Source organism: Pichia membranifaciens (genome assembly GCF_001661235.1).
Source record: "Pichia membranifaciens NRRL Y-2026 unplaced genomic scaffold PICMEscaffold_1, whole genome shotgun sequence".
In the NCBI taxonomy this organism is placed as follows: Eukaryota; Fungi; Ascomycota; class Pichiomycetes; order Pichiales; family Pichiaceae; genus Pichia; species Pichia membranifaciens.
This window is the reverse complement of record NW_017566982.1, coordinates 2,110,878-2,131,678: the sequence shown is the minus strand read 5'-3', so window position 1 is coordinate 2,131,678 and position 20,801 is coordinate 2,110,878. Positions and strand designations below refer to the sequence as shown.

The following is a 20,801-nucleotide window of genomic DNA, read 5'->3' as shown; positions in this document are numbered from 1 at the left end:
AGGTCGGCAAGCCATCCGCCGCGGGCTCCTCTGCAAAGTACAAGCAGCTTGTCAAGCAGTTGAAACAAAACATTGCCAAGCAGGAGAAACTTGAGGACGAGATAGACACGATTGAGCACGCCATCTACAACAAGGAGTCCGTCTACCTTGCGTCCACAGCCAGCATAATTAAAGGGTTCGACTCGTACATGAGCGCATCCAGCGCTCATGGGCACGGGCACCGCAGAGAACACGGCCGTGACAGAGACCACAACTACAGCAGTCTGAACAACGGCACCGCCGACTCAAGCACGTTGTCCGACGCCGCCTCTGCTGCCGCCGTCACGGCTGCTGCCGCCGCCAATATCAGCGTTCTGGACAACAACCGTATCTTTTCTTTGTCCAGTGCCACTTTTGTGAAGCAGATCAACGACATGAATAAGGAAATCAACAAGGCGCGCGAGAAGGAAGAGGCAACTGCAAAATAACACTGCAAGTTTTTTTTCTCTCCGTCTTATTCGTTTTTCATCCGTTGCTTCTAACTCCTTTCTCTTCTACAATTACTGTTCGGAAACAAGCTTTGGTCAGACATCATGAATCTTTCCCAACAGAAGATCCACACTCTCCAGCAAAACACGGACAATATCCGGAATATCTGCATTTTGGCACATGTCGATCATGGGAAGACCACTCTCTCGGATTCCCTCATTGCATCAAACGGTATCATTTCGAGGAAAATGGCCGGCAAGGTCAGATACCTAGACTCGAGACCAGATGAACAGTTGAGAGGGATTACGATGGAGTCATCGGCTATATCCTTGTTTTTCAAAACCATCAACCAGAAGAAGGAGATTTCCGAATACTTGATTAACCTAATCGATTCGCCAGGCCACATTGACTTTTCGTCCGAAGTCTCTAGTGTCTCTCGGTTGTGTGACGGTGCAATTGTGCTAATTGATGTTGTTGAAGGAGTTTGTTCCCAGACGATAACTGTGTTGAGACAAGCCTGGATTGACAACTTGAAACCAGTTCTGGTGTTGAATAAAATTGATAGACTCATATTGGAGCTACAGCTTACCCCTGAAGACGCATACGACCATCTGCAAAGATTAATAGACCAAACCAATACAATAATGGCTTCGTTCTATAATGGTGAAATCATCAACAACCACTCTAACTGGAATGGTGACGAGAATACCTGGATTGAACACTCAGAGGAAGGTATTTATTTCGATCCAAACTTGAACAACGTTATTTTTACAAGCGCATTTGACGGTTGGGGATTCAACCTGAACCAATTTGCCTCCATTTTATCTAAAAAAACTGGAATTGACTTAGGTGAATTTGACAACAAGCTTTGGGGAAATTTTACCCTTGATATGAAAAATAAGAAAGTTGTACCAATCTCAAAAAAGTCGAAAGCAAAGCCTCTCTTTGTTTCATTCATCTTAGACTCAATTTGGAAAATGTACAACTCAATCAATGATAGAGACACTGAATCTATTTTGAAAATCACAAAGTCGCTTAATATCAAAGTTTCACCAAAGGAGCTAAGCTCCAAAGACTCCAAAGGCCTCACCCAAATTATAATGTCCCAATTTCTCCCCGTTTCAAGTTCCATACTATCGTCCATCATTGATAAATTACCTTCTCCACGCTCCGCTCAAAATATAAAGATTGATAGCCTACTGAAATCAATCCCTAATTCAGAATTGATTGATGCACAACTTAAAACTGATTTGGTTGAGTGTAACAGAAGTGGGAGTGTTTGTGGGTATATTTCGAAAATGCTTTCCATACCAGAGGAGGACTTACCGGAAAATCAGCCTGTTGCAGTATCCAAAGATGAACTTTTTGAAAGGGGCAGAATTGCACGTTTAAAAGCCGCCAAGGCTGCAGAACTGGCTGCGAAGTTTGATTCTGGCATCAATAATAAGGAGTCTGTTGTTGATGACGATTCCACTGAAGTCTCAGATAAAGTTGAAGATGAATTCGATCTTGGGTTTGAGTACGAAGAAGAAGAAGAAGGCAAATTAGAAGAGGAAGAGAACCAAAATCTAGAAACTTTGCTTGCATTTTCTAGAATCTATTCTGGCACAATCAAAATCAATGATACGATTTCAATTCTTTCTCCTCTTTTTGATGTTTCGAAACCTTATGATAGTGAAGAAAACAGTAAACACGTGCATGAAATCACTGTAGACAAATTATATGTTTTGATGGGCAGAGACTTGACACCACTTGAATTTGCTCCTGCTGGTACGATTGTTGGATTGATTTCTTCTTCATTCAGAGATATTTATTTGAAGACTGGTACCATCATCGCGACTGATATTATCAGAAAGAATAAAGGAATCAACTTTGCTCAATCTATATCCATTATTGATGTTCCTCCTATTGTTCGTGTCACTTTAGAGCCAAAAGAATTGAGAAACATGGATAAGCTTATCCATGGAATAAAGCAATTAAATCTAGCAGATCCCTGTGTACGTGGGTACATTAGTGAGGGAGGTGAGGTTGTTCTTGAGACTGCTGGTGAACTACATCTTGAGCGCTGCGTGAAAGATTTAGAGGAAAGATTTGCCAAAGTTGATATCAGTGTCGGAAAACCCATAGTCCCATTCAGGGAGACGATTGTTGAAGATATCGAAACTGAGCTGACGATGGATCGCTATAAAATAACGTTTGCCATCTCATTTTGGGACAATTGGAATAAGGATTCAAACAACAAAGAGGATGAAAATAGCCAGATATTGTTGGAAAATAAGAAGTATCATGACATTTTAGTTAAAGCCAACGGTGTTACAGACACCAGTCTTGATGGCTTTTTAAAAAGTGGTTTCTCTCTCGCGATGAAAGAAGGTTCTTTGATCAAGGAACCTGTAGAGGGTGTGAAAGTTCTTATCAAATCGATCGAAACAATTGAACCACACTTTAATGAGGGATCGAACGAGACTGAGTCAAGTGAAAGTCCAAGCATTGTCGCAAGCAAAAGTGATCAATACTTGTCCAAGATCCGTGATGCTATTCAGTCAAGTATGCTGAAAGCTGCTCCTCGTATCAAATTAGCAATGTATGTGGTTGATATTCAAACTTCTGCTGAATTGCTAGGTAAAGTTTACACTGTGATTCAAAAGCAACGTGGTAGTATTTTGTCGGAGGAGATGAAAGAAGGCACTCCATTTTTTACTGTCAAAGCCAAACTACCTGTTTTAACCTCTTTTGGTTTTAGTGAAGACATCAGAAAGAAAACCAGTGGAGGAGCTATACCTCAGCTTGTTTTCGACGGTTTTGAAACCAATGAGCAAGATCCATTTTGGGTTCCTACTACAGTTGAAGAATTAGAAGAACTCGGTGAAAAGGGTGATAGGGAAAACTGGATTAGAAGTGTGATGAATGACGTTAGAAGAAGTAAAGGATTGTTTGTGGATGAAAAAGTTGTCGAAAATGCAGAAAAGCAACGTACATTGAAAAAAGATTGATTGAAATGGTTGTCGGTATATATATATATATATGATATATTTAATTGTATGCGGATCAGCGTATTCATATAAACATTTACTAAAAAAATTGTACGGTCTCTTCTATATACAAGACTTTTTGGTAATTAAGACTGCATCAGTTGTCTTCCGTAGTCTCTGTTAGAGCAAGGACCATAGAAGCATCGACTTAGGTGCATATTTATGGAATTAATTCGTTAAGCTGTTGTGTAATTTTGTCTGCTAATCGTAACAGTTGTTTATTTACGGTAACCATCCATCTGAACGACTTCTTGCCCTTGCTCAGCTGCCTCTTTCAATAACCTTTCCTTCTTCAAATCGAAAGGACGTTTTTCTTTGAAATACTTAACCCAACTAGCAATGCAGTCTTTTTCAAATTGTTTGTCTTCTTCTCCACACTCCTTGCTTGCAAGCTTTTTCTTCGATGGATCCAGTGGATTATCTATTTGATTTTTATCCAAACATTTGAAATATATGTCCCGAGAAGCCCAGCACTGCTCACGCTTGCTACGAGAAGGTGGTTCTGACTCTTCTTCCTTTTTCGAAAAGAACATGTTTGCTTATGTATGACCACTGGTTTGTTCGAAGAGAGTATATGAAGCTCTTTTTATTAAAGATAGTTAGGTAATGCAGTAATAAGCATGAATAAAAAGGAACCAGAGACTGCAATGGAATTTAAGTTTCGTTCGCGCTTACGTAAAAATTGCCTGAAGCTAAGGCTAAATACTGCAGGCGTTTGGGGACATACGCTTAACTAAAATTGATACACAAGTTAATTGAGAATATATTAATAAGTATATAGGGTCGGGAAAGTAAATCATAATTTGGAACCATAGTTGTAGTAGATACTCTTGCTAACGGTATATAAGTTGAAAGCTTCTTCACCCAACTCTCTTCCGATACCACTCATCTTCATACCACCGAAAGGAACTCTGACATCTTCGTTGTTAGAACTGTTCAAATAGATGCTTCCTGCTTCAACTTGGTCTGCGACTCTATTTGCACGCTCAAAGTTAGTGGTGAAGATCATAGCCGCTAGACCATAAATTGTGTCATTTGCTTTTTTCACAGCTTCAGATTCAGTTGAGAATTTGGAAATGGTCACTACGGGACCGAAAATCTCCTCCTTAACAATTCTCATGTCCTCCTTGACATTGGTGAAAACACTTGGAGAAATGTAGAAGCCAGCTGAAGGTGTGGTGTCAAGCAATGGCTGGTGCAATGTTGCACCTTCTTCAACACCAATTTTGATGTATGATTGTACGCGATCGTACTGTTGCTGGCTCACAACGGGACCCATTGTAGTTGACTCACTGAAAACGTTACCCAGCTTCCAGTCCTTCTTGAGCTGACCGAGAAATATTTTCAAGAAAGAGTCAAAGATTTTTTCATCGACTAGAATACGGGAGTTAGCAGTACAATTTTGACCGGTATTGTACATAACACCAAAACTGGCCCACTTAGCACATTCTTTCAAGTCTGCGTCTTCGAATACAATCAAAGGCGATTTTCCGCCGCATTCCAACGAAACGCTCTTCAAGTTGGAGTTAGCTGCATCAGCCATCACTTTCTTACCCGTAAGAGTGGATCCTGTGAATGCAACTTTACCCAGACCTGGGTGTCTTGAAATGGCTGATCCAACGTCTTTACCATACCCGGAAAGAACATTGAAGACGCCTGGAGGAAATCCAGCAAGTTTCACGAGTTGGGCAAAGTATAGCAAAGACAGAGGGGTAATCTCACTACTCTTCATGACAATTGTGCAACCTGCAGCAAGAGCAGGGCAGAATTTCCATGATGCCATACTAATTGGGTAATTCCAAGGCACAATACAACCGACGATCAAAGGGACCCTCTTTGTGATTGCCATGCATGTTGAGCTAATCGGAATCTGCTTACCGTGGAGCTTATCTGCCCAACCAGCACAGTAACGCAAGTAGGAGGCTACGGACTCGACATCTGCCATAGCATTGGAATTGAGGGGCTTGCCCGAGTCCAACGCCTCGATTGCAGCAAGGGTTTGTGTGTGCTCGTCAACCAAGTCTGCCAATTTCAACAGCAATTCCACACGAACAGTTGGTTCAACGCTTTTCCAGGTCTCCATGGCCTTGTTTGCGGCCTTAACAGCAACATCCACGTCCTTTTCGCTCGCACAGTAGACTTCAGTGATTGGTTTGCCAGTGGACGGATTGACAGTGATCAGCTTTTCACCTTTGCCGGCAGTTGAGACAGGCTTCACAAACTCATTGTCGATGAACAAACCAAGAGGCTGTTCATATTTTGCGCCTGACGGAAGCTCGATGGACGAAATCAAAGGTAATGTTGATACCATTGTGTGCACTTCTTGTGAAAATTTCAGTGGAGACCGAAAGAAAACCAGCACTAAACTCTGTAGACTGCACAGGGTAAGATCTACTAGAAAGTAACAAATTTGAAAAGTGTGGAACTTCCACTGGCCATGACGGTTGCATTTGTGTGCTCTCTCCCTTGGCAGAGAACCGGCTGGATAGAGATACCGCTTTATCCAGAGAGGCTCCACATACCCAATTGGGAAGCTTAGGCGACAGCACTCACGTGCCGTGAGAAACTGTGGAGATGCGTTTCCGCCTTGCTATGCAGGTTGTTGAAATGTCTAAAAGATACACAGAAAAACTGATTGAAAGAATTAGTAGAAGAAATTAGGAATAAATAAAAGGTAAAAGTATTATAGGGAAAAGGAGAGCAGTACTAATGTAGTGGAGATAATATTAAAATTAAGGATGAGATGAAAAGAGTAGAGTAGTAGTGGTAGAAGAAAGGGAAAGAATCGGAAGTAATGCAAGATCAGTTGACGGTGTCGTTGACAATGTCTTCTTTCTTGACACCGTCTCTCTTCTCGACGAAATTGAGGTAGTATTTTCTAGTCCAGAGACGCATTTGCTTACCCCAGATGAGGAATGGGATGGCACACAAACAGGCGGCGACCTGGATACCTGTTAGGATCGCGTAGGTGTGTGTGTTGCCCATGGCGCCCAACCACAAACTACAAACGAATGTAAAGATGCATCCGATTGCGTTGTTGATCATGGAGACACCAATCATACCCTCGATGACCATCTCTGGATAGGCACACATTAAGTAGGACATGGCGATGTCACCGGAACAGCCGAAGGAGAACCCCAAGAAGGCCAAGCCCACACAGTAGGTGACTCTCCAACTCCATAGCTGATCAGTACCTGCTGCGAAAACCATCAATCCGATAGGACAAGCAATGAAGACACCAATCAAGAAGTAGAGGTAGTCCTCTGCCTCCATGATACCGTTTCTTCTACGGGCCATCCAGGCGACAAAGTAGTCTGAGAGGATACCGGCGTAGAAACAGCCAATGACGGCACCGATCAAACAAGGAATGTTCATCAATGCAACACCGGTGTCGGATAAGTTGAAAGGGGGGTCGTAGTACTGGTCATCCTCGGTGGTCAAATAGAAAGTCAAGAATGCGTCCTGCAGACCCCAAAGGACACCGGATAAAACAACCGGAGGGAACCAGAACACACGCAACATCAAAACAAGACGCTCAAAGTACTGCTTGACACCAAAGCCCTTGAGGTTGGTGGAAGGTGTGATCAAGGCGATTCTTTGCCAGAAAGACTTTCTTTTTTCGTCTGCACCATTGTTTAATATGTAAAACCCTTCGGACGGTTCAGATTGAGAAAGGTTTTGAGACTCTGCTTCAGCCGAATGGATGTTTTTCTCATCACCAGATGAGCAGGAGTTAGCGTCGTCCTTGGTGGCCTCGGCGTTATTGTGTTCTACCGCCTTCTCGTCCTTGGTGTCCTCGTCTTGGTGGCTGCCTGAATCGAGGTTGACATCAATTTGGTTGTGGGGTATTTCGTTCAATTCGGTGGCAGTGATGGAGGAGGGTACGTACCTGGTTCTGTTGAAATAGGTCTCGTACTGGGTGAAGACAATTACCGCCAATAGGCCACCGGAGATGATGACTGCAACCCAACCGACCCATCTGAAAGTGGCGTACTGGACGATGAACCCTGCGATGAGCGGACCGAGGTAGGTCCCGACAGATGTGCCGATAATATATGCGGTCAACGCCCAGCCTAGTTGATGGGTGTAAAACATGTCAGAGATAGACAATTGCACATTTGCCTCGGCACAACCTTCAGAGGCGCCAACAAAGAGCTGCGACCAGATGGTGTCACTGGTCGACTTGGCAGCACCGAACCATGCGGCACCGCACAAGCCTAGCAATATACAGATCATGTAGGTGATCTTTCTACCGTACAAGGAGGAGGCTGGTCCAAGGATGAGCGTGCACAAGCCGATGGAGGCAAACAAGACACCGGCACCGGTGTTCATTGCGCCGAAGGAGATGCCGTAACGCTCGTTCATGGTGTCCTGGATGGCAGCTGCATCGTTGGACGTGGCGGCGGTGAAGGCAGTGATGAAGATGAGCAGTGCGAACTGGTAGGCCTTCACCCAGGGGGACCAGTTGAGCGGGTCATTTGGTGAGTCTGTTGGCTGTGGGTTGAGGATGATGCCGTTCTTCGTCGTCTTGAGTCCGGAGGACAGGGCGACTCCTTTCTCGTCCTTCTCGAGGAGGATGTTGTACGTGCCCGGGACGTATTCCGGGTGGTACTTGTTGATGTACTTGTCGTTGTCGATGAAAGTGGATGCCTTGTTCATCAGCGACGACCGTGGAAGCAAGTAGTCTTCGGCGTGGGTGTTGCTCATGGTGTGGGCGTTTAAGGCGGGAGCACGGTGCAAGAGTGCTGGCTGCTAGATGTGCAGAACCTCGTGGTCGACTTGTGTGTGGAAATGGGGCTGCGTCCGTATCTTGGGCTTCTCGATGCGGCACTATTGTCTGACAAAATTTTTTCTCTTTTTGCTTTTTTCCAGCTTCGGCTATACTGCAAGGTTGCTGGCGGGTCTCGGTATGCGTCCGGATGTGTGCTGATGTGGAGCCTCGGCAGGTGTTTGTGTGTAGTGACAACGACAGACTTTAGGGACTACAGAGCACAAGAGCAGGAGAGCACAGCAGCAAAGATGAAAGAGAACCAACACCCAGACTAAAACTACACCGAGGACGTTACCTCCACCTCATCCCCCCACGTCTGCAGCGCCGCAGAGCACCCGCAGCAGAGAAACTTCGCTTCTTTTATCCGGCCTCAGGCAGTCTGCGGCACCGGAGAGACACATCACACGCTTATCAGGCCTCTCACCGGTCCTGGCCACCTCCACGACCGGCCTCTCTGCCCCCAGCCTGCCTGTTATCTAGTCGCCCCGCCCGCTGCTCTCTCCGCGTCACCTTTGCCGCCGACCCCCTCGCACCGCGGCTAGATTAACGGGAGGCGGTGTGCGGGCACTGCCGGGGCGGACTATCTATCCGCCGGGACGCAGTTCGAGTCTCCGTAGACGGTGGAGCAGTCAAGATGAGGAAGTTGGCTATAAAGGTGTACACAGGGACAAGATACACCGGCACATCGGTACAGGTGCAGCGGTGCAGAGGCGCAGCGGTGACGGATCCGTCACTGGGCACGCTGGCGGGCGTCGTACTCCGCGAGGACGGCCTGGACACGGTCTCTGAACACACCGGCGATGCGGGCACCGCATTCCGTGCCGTCCATGAATTCGTTGCCGCCGTACGCCGTGTGGAGCAGGTTGCGGTCGACCCTGCTCCAGTCGTGACTGTAGTAGCCGGCGAGAAACTCACCGGCGTTCCAAGCGTAGTCCCGAAACCTCGTCCTTGTGTGGGCCGGCCTCCGTGGGCCGGCCGTGTTCTCGTTATGGTCATCAAATTCGTTACTGTCGGCATCGCTGTCGGTGTCAAGGTCGTCTGCCCCGTCGACACCGTCCAGACCCACCGCGTCGTAGATCCCGCCCTCGCTCTCGCCGGCAATCTGCTCACCGACCTTGAACACCCGGTCGTGGATCGCATCCCACTTCCCGTCCACCTTTCGGTCCCGGGCCATCTTCATCCAGTCGTGACGTCTCTCCTTCTCCACGTTCAGCTTCTGGAGGTCGCCGTCCGCCTCCATCTTCTCCAGCACAGCCCGCTTCTTCTCCGCCTTGGCCACCACCTCGCCGATCACCTTCAAGATGTTCAACTTGTCGCTCTGGCCCAAGTCCATGCCGTTCAACATCTCGTTCAAGTCGATCATCAGGTCGGGCCGCTCCTTCTTCACAAACCGCAAGAAGCTCACCACCCCGTTCAACCAGTTCACAATGCCCTCAAATAGCTCACCCTGGCCGCTCTCCTGGCCGCTCTTGATGTCGTTCAAATACATGTCTCTGATGAACCGGTACACGTCCTCCGAGTACTTCTCCTCAAGGCCAACCAAAGCTCCAACAACATCACTCCGTCCAAACTGTCCGTAGTCGCTCGCATACACTTCACATACTTCGATCAACTCGCCAATATAACGAGCAAAAATTGGCACGTACTTGTACACCTCAGCTTTCTTGAACAGATCTATCAATGGCGACAAGAATAATGCAATAACCTCCTTGATGACACTCATTAGTTCCGGCTCATTCCACAACTCCATCAAACTCTCTTTATCGTATTTCCTCAGCTGTAAAAAGAAATACCTTTTAGCCAGATTGTATGGAGAGTTCAATTCAGTTTCAGCTACCTTTTCATGCACTGGGTTTTTCTTCCCATCTGCCTCTTCATTCTTCTTCTCTTTAAGACCTGCAACCTTCTGCTTCATCGTTTCCTCAATTTCGGCTTTCTTTACCGTAGAATAATCCTGAAGAATGCTATTGATAGTTTCCGATCCTAAGTCATCACAGTCCGGCAACCCATTGTTTGGCATAAGAATAGCAGTAGGAATGTCGATACCGAGTGATTGGCTCATCTCTTTGATATGCAAAACAATCAAATCGTCACTCTGAAAGTACTTATCAATGCGCTGAACAATGGTCTCCCCTGCGCCGTATTCTTTACCTGTGTTGTCGTGCGAAACCAGTAAATCATGCACTTCTATCAGCTCCTTCTCAAGTTTACGTAAATCTTCTCCAAGCATTCCAGAGAATATCAATTGAAGTAGTGATCTACCCTTTTTAGATGAGTTACTGCTGCTATGGTTCAGCTCATCTGCAAATGCCTCTTTCTCCGTATCCGCATCCTTCTTCTTTTTGCTCCAGCCTAGCCCTTGCATCATACCACCAATACCACTACCAATCGCACTGACACCTCCTGACATACCTGGAACGGTTGGCATTTGGTAGGTAAAAACATCAATCATTCTTTTAACCATCATCAAAGGGTTAGTAAAACGCAAGATACCTGCAATTAATCTGTAAGGAAAAACAGAATGCAGTCTCTTGATGGTCTTGAGCGTACCCAAAGCACTATCACTTCCAATCAAAAGCTCATACTGTGTGCTGGCAATTTCCAACAATATTATTCGAACCAGACCACGCAATGGAGCAGCAGCATCGTCGGGATCGGAGGACTCTACAGGCTCTTGATTTGAGACAGAGGCTGCACCAACCAAATTAGCTGTTTTAAGCCAAGATCTGGAACTGTCGTTGGAACCATATCCACACAATTCATGTAAAGTCTTGAAATGCTTGATTCTTGCAAAAATGTAACTAAAACCTTCATTATAAATTTGGGTTTTTAAATTCTCAACATCTTTTTCGAGAACCGTAACAATGCCAACTAGAGCTGATTGAAATTTATAGTGCTGGACAGTACGTAAATGATCGATATTGATCCGATTTTGTATATCACGAATGTCTTTGGTAGTCAATGGAACAATGCGAGATTCATCTCCAAGAAATTTAGCAACTTCGGCAGATTTAGCACAAACGTTAATGTAGAGGACATACTTCAAAAAGCCACGAAGAGTCTGACGTAATATTTCACGTGGAAACACAATTTTATCCTCCTTAATGGTCATTTTGGTCATTCCTACAGATAAATCTTCGTTATCTGCTGTGTGAGCAGAGTGATAAGTTTTTATTGACTCTGCTGACTCGACTGAACCGTTGGAGATATTACTATTTATCGACGCGTCACGTTTATGTGACTCATGATTAGATGACGACGAGATACCCAATCCACTAGAGAGATCTTCTGAAGTAGATATAGGTGAAACTAAAGATGAGGAAGAAGAAGTCGAAGACCATGCAGATTTTTTGAAGGTATTGAAAAATGATTTCTCGACTTTGTTGACATTTTTATTGGACAATCCGCTACCAGCTTTCTTTGGAGACAAAAGAGGGGACGTGATTGGTGACTTCAAGAAGTTTGGCTTCGCAAAACCTGGAACGGATAGCTTTGATCCTTTCATCAGGCCACCGCTAGAACTAGACGCATTTGTGTCACCAGTAATTTCAGAGTTAATAGAATCCGCGTTGGAGTCGCTGAAATAGTTATGTGATGGGGAGCTTGGAGACATTGGCATTTTTGGTGAGTCAATTGAATTCGCAAACAACGAATCAACGCTCTCTTTATCTATATCTATCATATCGGAATCAAAATTGTGCATGACAGCAGAGTTAACAGTATTTTTGAGGCTCGAACTAGTGTTTGGGTCATCATCCAAATTCATTTCCACTTCATGCTTGTCCTTCGAAGGTAAATCTGGAATATGAGAGGCAGGGAAAGAAGCTTTCAAATCCTTATAAAGCTGGGTAAACTCAGAATATCTTCTTTTGATGAACCATCCATGTTGATCAGGGGTTTTGACATGAAGGATGAAACTGTAAAACTTGCTCTCCTTGCTACCCCAAAAAGTGGACTTTGTTTCGGATTCTATCGAGACGCCAACAATATTCACGTACCATCCGTTGATATATTCATCGTCGTCAATATCATCAAGGTGCTTCAATAGGTTAGCAGGAGATATGTTCATATCGAGAAGGTATGAACCTTCCTTACGATCAGATTCAAGCTGGCTAAGAGCCTCTTCTTTTTTCTTCTCATCCTTCTCCATGCTCTCAGACTCGGCAGTATCAATAAACTTCCCTAACTTCTTGTAAGCTCCCCTTCTTTCCTTATCCATTTCAAAATACTGAGGGTCCTGGGAACAGTATATCGATGAGTTGAAAAGTATCATGAAAAGATTCTGAAACTTGTAAAGTAGTAGCTTTCTTTTACTCGTCGTGCCACGGTCATTACTATTGCTGATTTTCTTTCCTTTGAACAGCTCAAACAAGACCTGTATTTTTAGCCAGAACTTTGACTGGTTCCTTAGTGAGGGTCCGAGTTTATCCAAGTGGATCTTGATGAAGGGAAACGTTGCAAAATAGTTGTCAAAGATAAACCTCAAAAGAGGGAATTGATTTCTGAAAATGTCGATGTTTGCCTCAGAAATGGCGTAGATCTGGTCCAAGGTCGAGCTGTCAGGATTTCTTAAAAAGTTTTGGGGGTCTGCGGGAACAAAAGGAGGTCCGAACCGACGTAAACCTGAGATATCAGAGTAGTCCGGAGATAGAGAGTTCACCTCCGAGATGAGCTCGTTTTTGATCAACGACTTTTTCAAATAGTGCTCTTCAACGGGAGACAAGTGGATTCTGCGTTCTCTATTTGCCTGGACCGAGAGAGGGTGGTCGGCGCCGTTGCCATTGCCGGTGCCGTTGCCATGTTGTTCCGCCATAAAGGCTTTGTACGGATGCGACATGCGTGCTGACGATAAGCTGATTTTTTGGTCGTCGTGAAAGTCTATAACTTGCTCAACAAGTACTTTGCTCTATATACAGAAAAGTGATGATCACAGATGTACCGCTTTGCCTTGTAACTTTCAGGTTGAACCGTTGCAGGAAAGAATAGGTAAGGAATGTAGTTCAGAATAAAACCGTAGCAAGAGCGTTCACCGGTGATGTGGACACACAAAAATCAGACCTCAAACAATTGAGCACAGTATAAGCTCTCTCCGTACGGGTTTGACAGCTTGGGGCAGCGGAAGCAGGCGACAAGCCCACTAGGCCAAAACTGGCGCTTGCCGTGTCTCCCTCTCCGTCAAGACCGGCAGGCTCAAACGGTCAAAAAACAACGCAGGCTTCTCCGACCGTGCGAGGAGTTTCCGCACCCTCCGTGGAGAGGGCGGGCCTCGGCTATTCTAGACGGCAGCATGAATTGTCTCTGGCACCGGATCGATCGATTACAGGGGGTTGACCACAAGATAAACGAGAACTACTGCAGGAGTACGAGAGAGAGCCCAGATCCCTCCAATTGACACATAGTAAGCATAGGGAGCTGCTGGCACGACGCATCCATCCATCCATCCATCGGATCACCGGACACTCAACACCATGACGTTGTCGCCCCCTTTGAAACAGAATGAACATGGCCTACTCATGCCTAGGCAGGAGCCACAGAATACAGAATGCCGGTCACCTACCCAGCTGAAAGTGATGATAACAGAAGCGTCGCCGTCATCAATTGGCACGGGCTCCGCAAGATCAGACTCGGTGGCAGAGAGAGATGCTGTTGAACTCAGCAATACACCCAACCACGCTGCAGACCAGGGGCATCCGGATAATCGAGAGGAGGAGGTGAAGTGCAGAATAGAAGAACATATGTCCCCTTCTCATGATAGGCATCAGACAGAACTCTCTCACACTCCGCAGTCGAAGATCTCCCTTAAATTTAAGCATTCCGTGTCAACTAATTGGTTACCGTCCATGAGGAAAAAATATCCAGCTACTGGGGAAAACCCGGTACTTGTGGAGACGGAGAAGGAATATGACTCTTACCTACTAGAGAAAGCACAGAGAAACGATAATACTTTGGGAAAACAAACAAATTCTAAAGGCTTCTTTCCCAAAAAGTCAGCAAAACGTATATCTTTGGGGCATACTTCGTTGATACCCAAAAGATTCTCGCTTAATCACCAAGCACATTCCCAAGTAAAGGTTGATGGCACACTTGGAGCAGCTGCTACTTTTTCGTCGCAGTCGAGTGGAAAGAAATCCAACGCCAAATCACCCACTATTAAAGACTCCAAAAACTTAGCTAGCCTTCCTCCGTCGATATCTCCTCTTCCGCTATCTCCAAATACTTCGGCAGCTAATAACACAACTCCTATGATGCCTTCCAGCCCCACATCAATTTACCAAGCAGCTCCATATCGACAAGCTTTAGACAGAAACACAAGCTTTAGCTCTTCCACTCCTTCTGAGAAAAGCACCATTGGAAAATCTTTAAACGCCTTTAAGCGTACCACCAAATCCATTCTCTTTCTGGAATCGAACTCTAACGGCTCAGCATCGCAATCTTCTGGTGCTAACAACTGCAACTACAACTACAACTATAACTACAACTTGAACATAGTAGACTCTCCACTCTTGAATAGGGGCAACAGCGAAGAATTGTCCGTAATACGTCGCTCGATCTCTTACACTGAAGCTGAAAGGAAGCAAGCTATCTTCTATGCAGACAACTCCCGTGAAATAACTCGAAGAAACATAGGATATGACTCTCCAATTAAGGCTTGCACTTATGACGATAGCGATCCCAATTGTGAATGTGATGAAACCAGTGTCAGTGATAATGACAGCAATAGCATTGAAGGAAATGACAGTGATGATATTGAACCCTCCTCTATTAGAAAACATAAAAATAAGCCCATGCCAAAAGACAAACGCCAGACTAGTAAAACCCTGGCACAATATAGACAGCGGTCTAAAACAATAGACAACTCTAATAATCCATTGGCGGAACTAGCAAATAACACTAATACGGGCCTTTTGAGCTCACTCACAAATTTTGTAAAGATCAACAGGAGTTCGGTATCTACATCTTCATCTGCCGTTAAATTGAATAAAATCTCTCAGCAATTGCCTAAACTTGACCATTTAGAGGTGATTGAAGCAGAAACTCCTGCTGAGTTTTTGTCCCGTTTACTTTGCATTTATCCTTTAACTTTTGTCTGTGAGGTTTTATCTTCCGAAGACAACGAAATTTTGAAGCAAACCTTACAAGAGTATTTAAAGACTTACTACGATTTCTCAAACGTGCCTTTGGACATTGCCTTACGTACTTTTTTGATGTTGAATCACCTACCCAAAGAAACCCAACAAATTGATCGTTTCATATATCAGTTTGCAAAATACTACCACAGCCAGCATCCTGAACTGGGATTTGACCAAGATACCGTATACATTTTGACTTATTCTTTGATCATGGTCCACACAGACAAATTCAACCCCAACAACAAAAGAAAAATGACGAGATTTGAGTTTGTCCAGAATGTCCTGAGCGCTCTTGAAAACAACTACAATTCTTTCTCTAATTCCAATGAGTTGACAAACTTAATTTTGAAGGAATTGTTAGGATACTTTTATGATAACATAACATATTGTCCTTTGATCAAGATATCTCAAGAGCAAAGTGTTTTTGCCTTGGAAGCTTTGACATTGAAAGCTTTTCCATTCCCATATCCGAACATTACGTTTTTGAATTCTTCTACTACTGGTAAGAACTCAGATCATGATTATAGAAAGGCTTCCGTTTCGTCGTCATCGATGAGTATTCCATCATCGTCCACCTCTACACACAGATCAAACTCGCAGCAGGTATTACAAGCTCAGCAGCCTATTAGAAAAAAAAGCAGTTCTTTTCTTTGGAGCTCCACTTCTACCATGGATCCATATGACTACATTGTAAAGAATGATACAGGGGTATTCAATGAGTTGAAATTTTTGGCTAACGAAAAAGATTTAAATCTAACATGCCAAAATCCTTTTATTTTGCCAAGTACAACTGAGGTTGATAATGCTTTGGATGAAAAATCTCCTACCAGTGACATGATTGGCCAACAATTGAATGAGTATGGATCGTTAATGGATAGGGAGATAGATCCTGAATTCTTGTGCCATATTTGGAAATCCCTGACGGATAGCAGAATTGGGTTTACGCTTAAAGTTCCGAAGGAGAAAGGCTCCTACTTAGTTTCTAGTAAAACCGAGGCTATCCCATTGAATGAAGCCGATGGAAAAGAATTTTACTTGACTCGTGTAATAAAAGTCGGCTTAATAGATAGGCAAGAAAACTCGGCTTCTCAGAACGATCCGACTTCTACACCCGTACCGACCCAAGAATTAGCAGAGCTGTCTATCAACAATGATATCAAAAATTCGCATGCTAAGTCACAGCTTATCAACAAATACAAAAATACAGTCTGGAAAAGATACTTTTGTATTTTAACTGTGGTTGGTATGTTTTTTTTCAAAGATGTTTCATCTTTCCGAATGAAGTTTTGTGGCAGGAATGACACTGATGGAACTAAAATGGTCATAATTGAAGAGTCATCTAGGATTAAACCTCAGTTTGAGTCATTTTCCACCCTCGCAAACGGGAATTCCAATACTGTTAGCAACGGCAGTTCCAACTCCGACTCTAGCGGATTTATTTCTTTCCCCCATTTTAGATCTGAGAAGAGTGATAAGTTTGAAAAAATAGAAAAAGAAAAATCGGAGTCAGTTCTACCTTCATTTGTTATGAGCAACGGTTCCTTCGCAGTTAGGAAGCTGGAGAATATAGAGTACGATGAAATAATCAATGATATGAATACCTCAACTGTAGTCACTACACCTCAAAGTACTTCAGAATCTTCAGCTTTCAATTCAGTACCCTCAGTTTTAAGTGTTACAACGGGTGTTTCACCAAAACTCTCAGCACAACTACCACAAATTAGGAATTTCCAATCATCTGTTCCTGAAGTTAATGTGCACCAGATTTCTGAAGGTGTGATGGATCCAGCATTAGATACACAACCAAAGAAAAAGAACATTGTCAATCCGGAGACATGGAAATACACATTTTTTATATATGGCAGGATGTCAAGAAACATTTTTATGGTTTCTTCTTTAACGGAGTTGAAATCGTGGATTCACAGCATTAATGTTATGAGTGTGTTGAATGGAGTGAAAGTTGATCACAAACCACTTGACTACCATATAATTCCCAAAATTTATTCTTCAAAATGCAATGAAGCTGAAGGTGAACCAAAATACTACGAGGTTACACCCCAATGCAATATCAGTATTGAACAGAGGTTTGCTCATAGGGCTTCTGATGATTTACTCTCAACAGATGAAAGAGACGAAGGTTCAGAAAGTTTTGAGAGCGGGAAGAATGATGTTCAAGTGGATATAAATAATGATAGAAGACGGAATAGGAGTAGTACCACATTTCTGAGTAAACTCGCTCCTTCCATGCCTGCATTGGGATTAGGACTAAACAACGGCTCTAGTAAAATTGACAGCGAGAAGAAGACCAAACTGCAGGATGTGGATAAGTTTAGTGATAATTTCAGTTCCGACTCTGACAGTAATCAAGATTATGCGACTGCAAGTTTAAAACCGTCTTTTATTTGTGAAGATAACAACAGTGAAAGTTATCTCAAAGAGGGTGCCCAAACAAATTCAAATGAAAGTGGTGCATATAAACATGAAATTACACAGGGGGATCTTGATTTCAAAGAAGAAGATACCTCAGAATTTAACACTTCCGAAGTTCCCTCTAAAAGCAGCTCCGCTAATTCAAAGAACTTTCACCAGTATCTGCTAAAGCATCTTTACAGTGTCAAGCGCTTGACACTGACTATGCCTTTACAGAAGAAAACAAGAGAAGATATGTTATCCACAGCGAAAATTCTTGGAGTCAAACTGGAATGGTTATGGTATGAAAAATGTCGCTCACAGACTATATCTGTGATATCAAAAAGGATTATGGTACTAAACGAGAACTCTAGTGACAGGGTGTTATTTGAAAGCTAGTGTGTTCATTATTGGTGGCATTAATGAATATGATCCAGTGAGAGTCATACACAGTAAATAAACATTTGGTTGGTTTTTTAGTTTTTTTACTTCTTAAACGTCTAAAAAGAAATTTATAGAAGAAAAGTTATCAATATACATGGATTTAGTTAGCAGAACTTTAATTGCTGATACCCTTCTTTTTCTGTTGATAGAAGTTGTCCGATCTGGAGACCCCTACGTTGAGTACTCTCGGACAGCCGTCTCGATCTCGTTCCAAGAGACAACATTGAGTGCAGTAATAAGCATCGTGCATAGCTTCACCTGGCTTGGCAGCATTCCCACATATGATACATGTGTCGGCAAGAGAACCGAAGGAGCAGTCATCGCAGACACGGACAACGTGCTGGGGATTCACGTAGGAATCGCAGGTGGGACATCGGCCGTCGCATTTTGAGCATAACACTCCCACACGTGTTCCCGGGAGTCTCGAGCAAACAACCAAGTCAAGCTGGTGGCGGGACATGGAAGAAGCTGCGGTGGTTTCTGTAATCCTGGGCCCCTTTGAAACTACAAGCCCTATGAGTCCGTCACGGAAAGCCAAGAGATACTTCGGAAAAAGATTTATATGCATGCTTCCAAGCGCCTTGTAAATTTTCAGGCTGCGTAACTCATACGTAGATCTTATCTAAGCACGTCATGCCAGTATTTGTGCCAAAAGCGGAGTTTAGATTTCGACATGAGTAGTCAGCTATGTTCTATGTTCAAAGTAGCAGACAACAAAACGCATTACGACTACAGATGAAAATCTTTACGTCAAGCTGGGAAGCCTCTGATTGTCGAAATTGCTCCAATGATTGCTGCACAGAGGGAAATGGCACAGGAACATCGCAAGTCCATGATCATAAGAGTTATCCGCTTACCATTAACACCTGCCATTTGCATTGTCAATTTGGTACATAAATCATCAAATTTCTGCTTCTTACTATTTGAACCAATTTTTTAAACTGGAGGTTATGCTCCTCCTTCGATGTGCCGAGCCGAGCTACAACAAACATTCGCCCTTTCCTAGGCCTTTAACGACGTAATTTCGTCCTATTGTTTGCATTTCGAGGTTAATATGGCCCTATTACAAGTGCAATTTTGTTAAATATGACATCCCGCCTAGGCTTTACTGGCAACTCCGTTGCTTGCTCCGTTTCACGGTCAAGCCTCTTTCGAAAAAGCAGAACAGACCACAAAAAATTAAAGGAAAACTTGCTTCGCGAGCTGACGGCAATCTGAGACATCGGATGAAACTGACCAGGCGTAATAGAAGGCATCAGAAGCGTTGCGGCGAGTAAAAGAGAGAGGTTGAATAGGACTCGATATACAAACAATTAAAACGAGACAGAGTTCGGCATCTGCAAGGAGGAAAATAAGAACGGGGAATGCGAACTTCAACACAATTTGCGGTGGCACTAGCATCGGTTTTCTCTGTTCTGCAGCTGACTCTGGCATCACAGGGTGACCAGTTGCCTGAATTCAAGCGTTGCGTGAAGTACTGCGATATCCTCACATGCGACAATGTCGATCACTATCCGGACGTCATACCTAGTACGTACATGAACTTGCTCAAGGACGAGAATTTAGTGAATCTCTTCGAGAAAACTCCAATTTCTTTCCACTTATCACTTTTAGGTTGGGACTGCTCGTCCAATTGCGACTACCAGTGCCAGAGACTTGTCACCGACGACAGAATAGCCGAAGGCTTGAAAGTCTACCAGTTCCATGGTAAGTGGCCCTTTGTCAGAGTGCTTGGTGTGCAGGAACTCTTCAGCACCTTGTTTAGTATTGGGAACTGGATTCCAAACTTTTTGGGATTCAAATTGCTATGGAAACAGTATAACGCAGAGCTCAGAAAAACGAACATGGATATGGCAAACTTGTACTGGACGTACATGCACATTGCTGTTGTGTCTATGTGTGCTTGGTTCTTTTCCACCATCTTTCATTTGAAAGACACGTGGGACAGAGAAAGATTGGATTATTTTTTTGCAGGAATGACGGTGTTGACGGGATTCTACGCCGTCAGTGTCAGGTTTTTCAAACTCTACCTAGTTGAGAATAACATGAAAAGAAAGATATTTGGAACGATATGCATATTGCTTTATCTAGGACACGTTACACGACTTCTGTTTGACTGGTCATACACTTACAACATGCAGGCTAATGTTGTCATCGGCCTTGTGCAGAATTTTCTTTGGGTTTATTTGTCTATATACCAGTTTCAGAAGATCAGCAGCAGCAAACTGAGCTTCATTGAAAATGTCACAAGACAAGAGTACAATTGGACACTCACGCCGACACTACTTGTTTTGAGTGTATTTTTTGGCATGTCCTTTGAGCTGTTTGATTTTCCACCAGTTTTACAACTCCTCGATGCTCATGCCATGTGGCACTTTGTCACTATCTGGCCTACACTCTTTTGGTATCCTTACTTGGTTAAAGACGCCCAGGAACTCATGGACTGGAAATTTGATTGAGGAGAAACCCACTATTCAATGATAGGTATAACTTTATAGACTTCTCATAATCTCATAAATTTTAATAACAGTCTGAAAAATCTTTTTC

General features: G+C 43.8%; 8 protein-coding genes across 8 annotated transcripts; 3 read left to right on the top strand and 5 right to left on the bottom strand.

Annotated features, from left to right (window-relative positions):
- Window positions 1-26: 26 nt before the first annotated feature.
- Window positions 27-3,458, top strand: PICMEDRAFT_24181 (hypothetical protein; the record flags this gene model as incomplete). Its single annotated transcript, XM_019162341.1, has 2 exons — window positions 27-320; window positions 558-3,458. Coding segments are annotated over 2 exons (3,195 nt in total), but the record flags the coding sequence as incomplete, so codon positions are not given.
- Window positions 3,459-3,733: 275 nt separating this feature from the next.
- Window positions 3,734-3,997, bottom strand: PICMEDRAFT_21311 (hypothetical protein; the record flags this gene model as incomplete). Its single annotated transcript, XM_019162193.1, has 1 exon — window positions 3,734-3,997. A coding segment is annotated over one exon (264 nt), but the record flags the coding sequence as incomplete, so codon positions are not given.
- Window positions 3,998-4,296: 299 nt separating this feature from the next.
- On the bottom strand, window positions 4,297-5,811 carry PICMEDRAFT_70860 (hypothetical protein; the record flags this gene model as incomplete). The annotated part of the gene is made up of 1 exon (XM_019163757.1): window positions 4,297-5,811. The coding sequence occupies one exon, from the start codon at window positions 5,809-5,811 to the stop codon at window positions 4,297-4,299; it is 1,515 nt and encodes a 504-aa protein (XP_019020423.1).
- A 491-nt stretch (window positions 5,812-6,302) lies between these two features.
- Window positions 6,303-8,159, bottom strand: PICMEDRAFT_29331 (hypothetical protein; the record flags this gene model as incomplete). Its single annotated transcript, XM_019162587.1, has 2 exons — window positions 6,303-7,184; window positions 7,329-8,159. The coding sequence occupies 2 exons, from the start codon at window positions 8,157-8,159 to the stop codon at window positions 6,303-6,305; spliced, it is 1,713 nt and encodes a 570-aa protein (XP_019020422.1).
- An 842-nt stretch (window positions 8,160-9,001) lies between these two features.
- Window positions 9,002-13,108, bottom strand: PICMEDRAFT_70858 (hypothetical protein; the record flags this gene model as incomplete). The annotated part of the gene is made up of 1 exon (XM_019163756.1): window positions 9,002-13,108. The coding sequence occupies one exon, from the start codon at window positions 13,106-13,108 to the stop codon at window positions 9,002-9,004; it is 4,107 nt and encodes a 1,368-aa protein (XP_019020421.1).
- A 525-nt stretch (window positions 13,109-13,633) lies between these two features.
- Window positions 13,634-18,706, top strand: PICMEDRAFT_14775 (hypothetical protein). The gene has a single exon (XM_019160525.1). It carries the CDS (start codon window positions 13,740-13,742, stop codon window positions 18,207-18,209), a length of 4,470 nt encoding a protein of 1,489 aa, XP_019020420.1. The 5' UTR covers window positions 13,634-13,739; the 3' UTR covers window positions 18,210-18,706.
- On the bottom strand, window positions 18,370-18,714 carry PICMEDRAFT_29988 (hypothetical protein; the record flags this gene model as incomplete). The annotated part of the gene is made up of 1 exon (XM_019162616.1): window positions 18,370-18,714. The coding sequence occupies one exon, from the start codon at window positions 18,712-18,714 to the stop codon at window positions 18,370-18,372; it is 345 nt and encodes a 114-aa protein (XP_019020419.1).
- Window positions 18,715-19,220: 506 nt separating this feature from the next.
- PICMEDRAFT_99118 (hypothetical protein) lies at window positions 19,221-20,790 on the top strand. The gene has a single exon (XM_019165143.1). It carries the CDS (start codon window positions 19,619-19,621, stop codon window positions 20,711-20,713), a length of 1,095 nt encoding a protein of 364 aa, XP_019020418.1. The 5' UTR covers window positions 19,221-19,618; the 3' UTR covers window positions 20,714-20,790.
- Window positions 20,791-20,801: the final 11 nt, after the last annotated feature.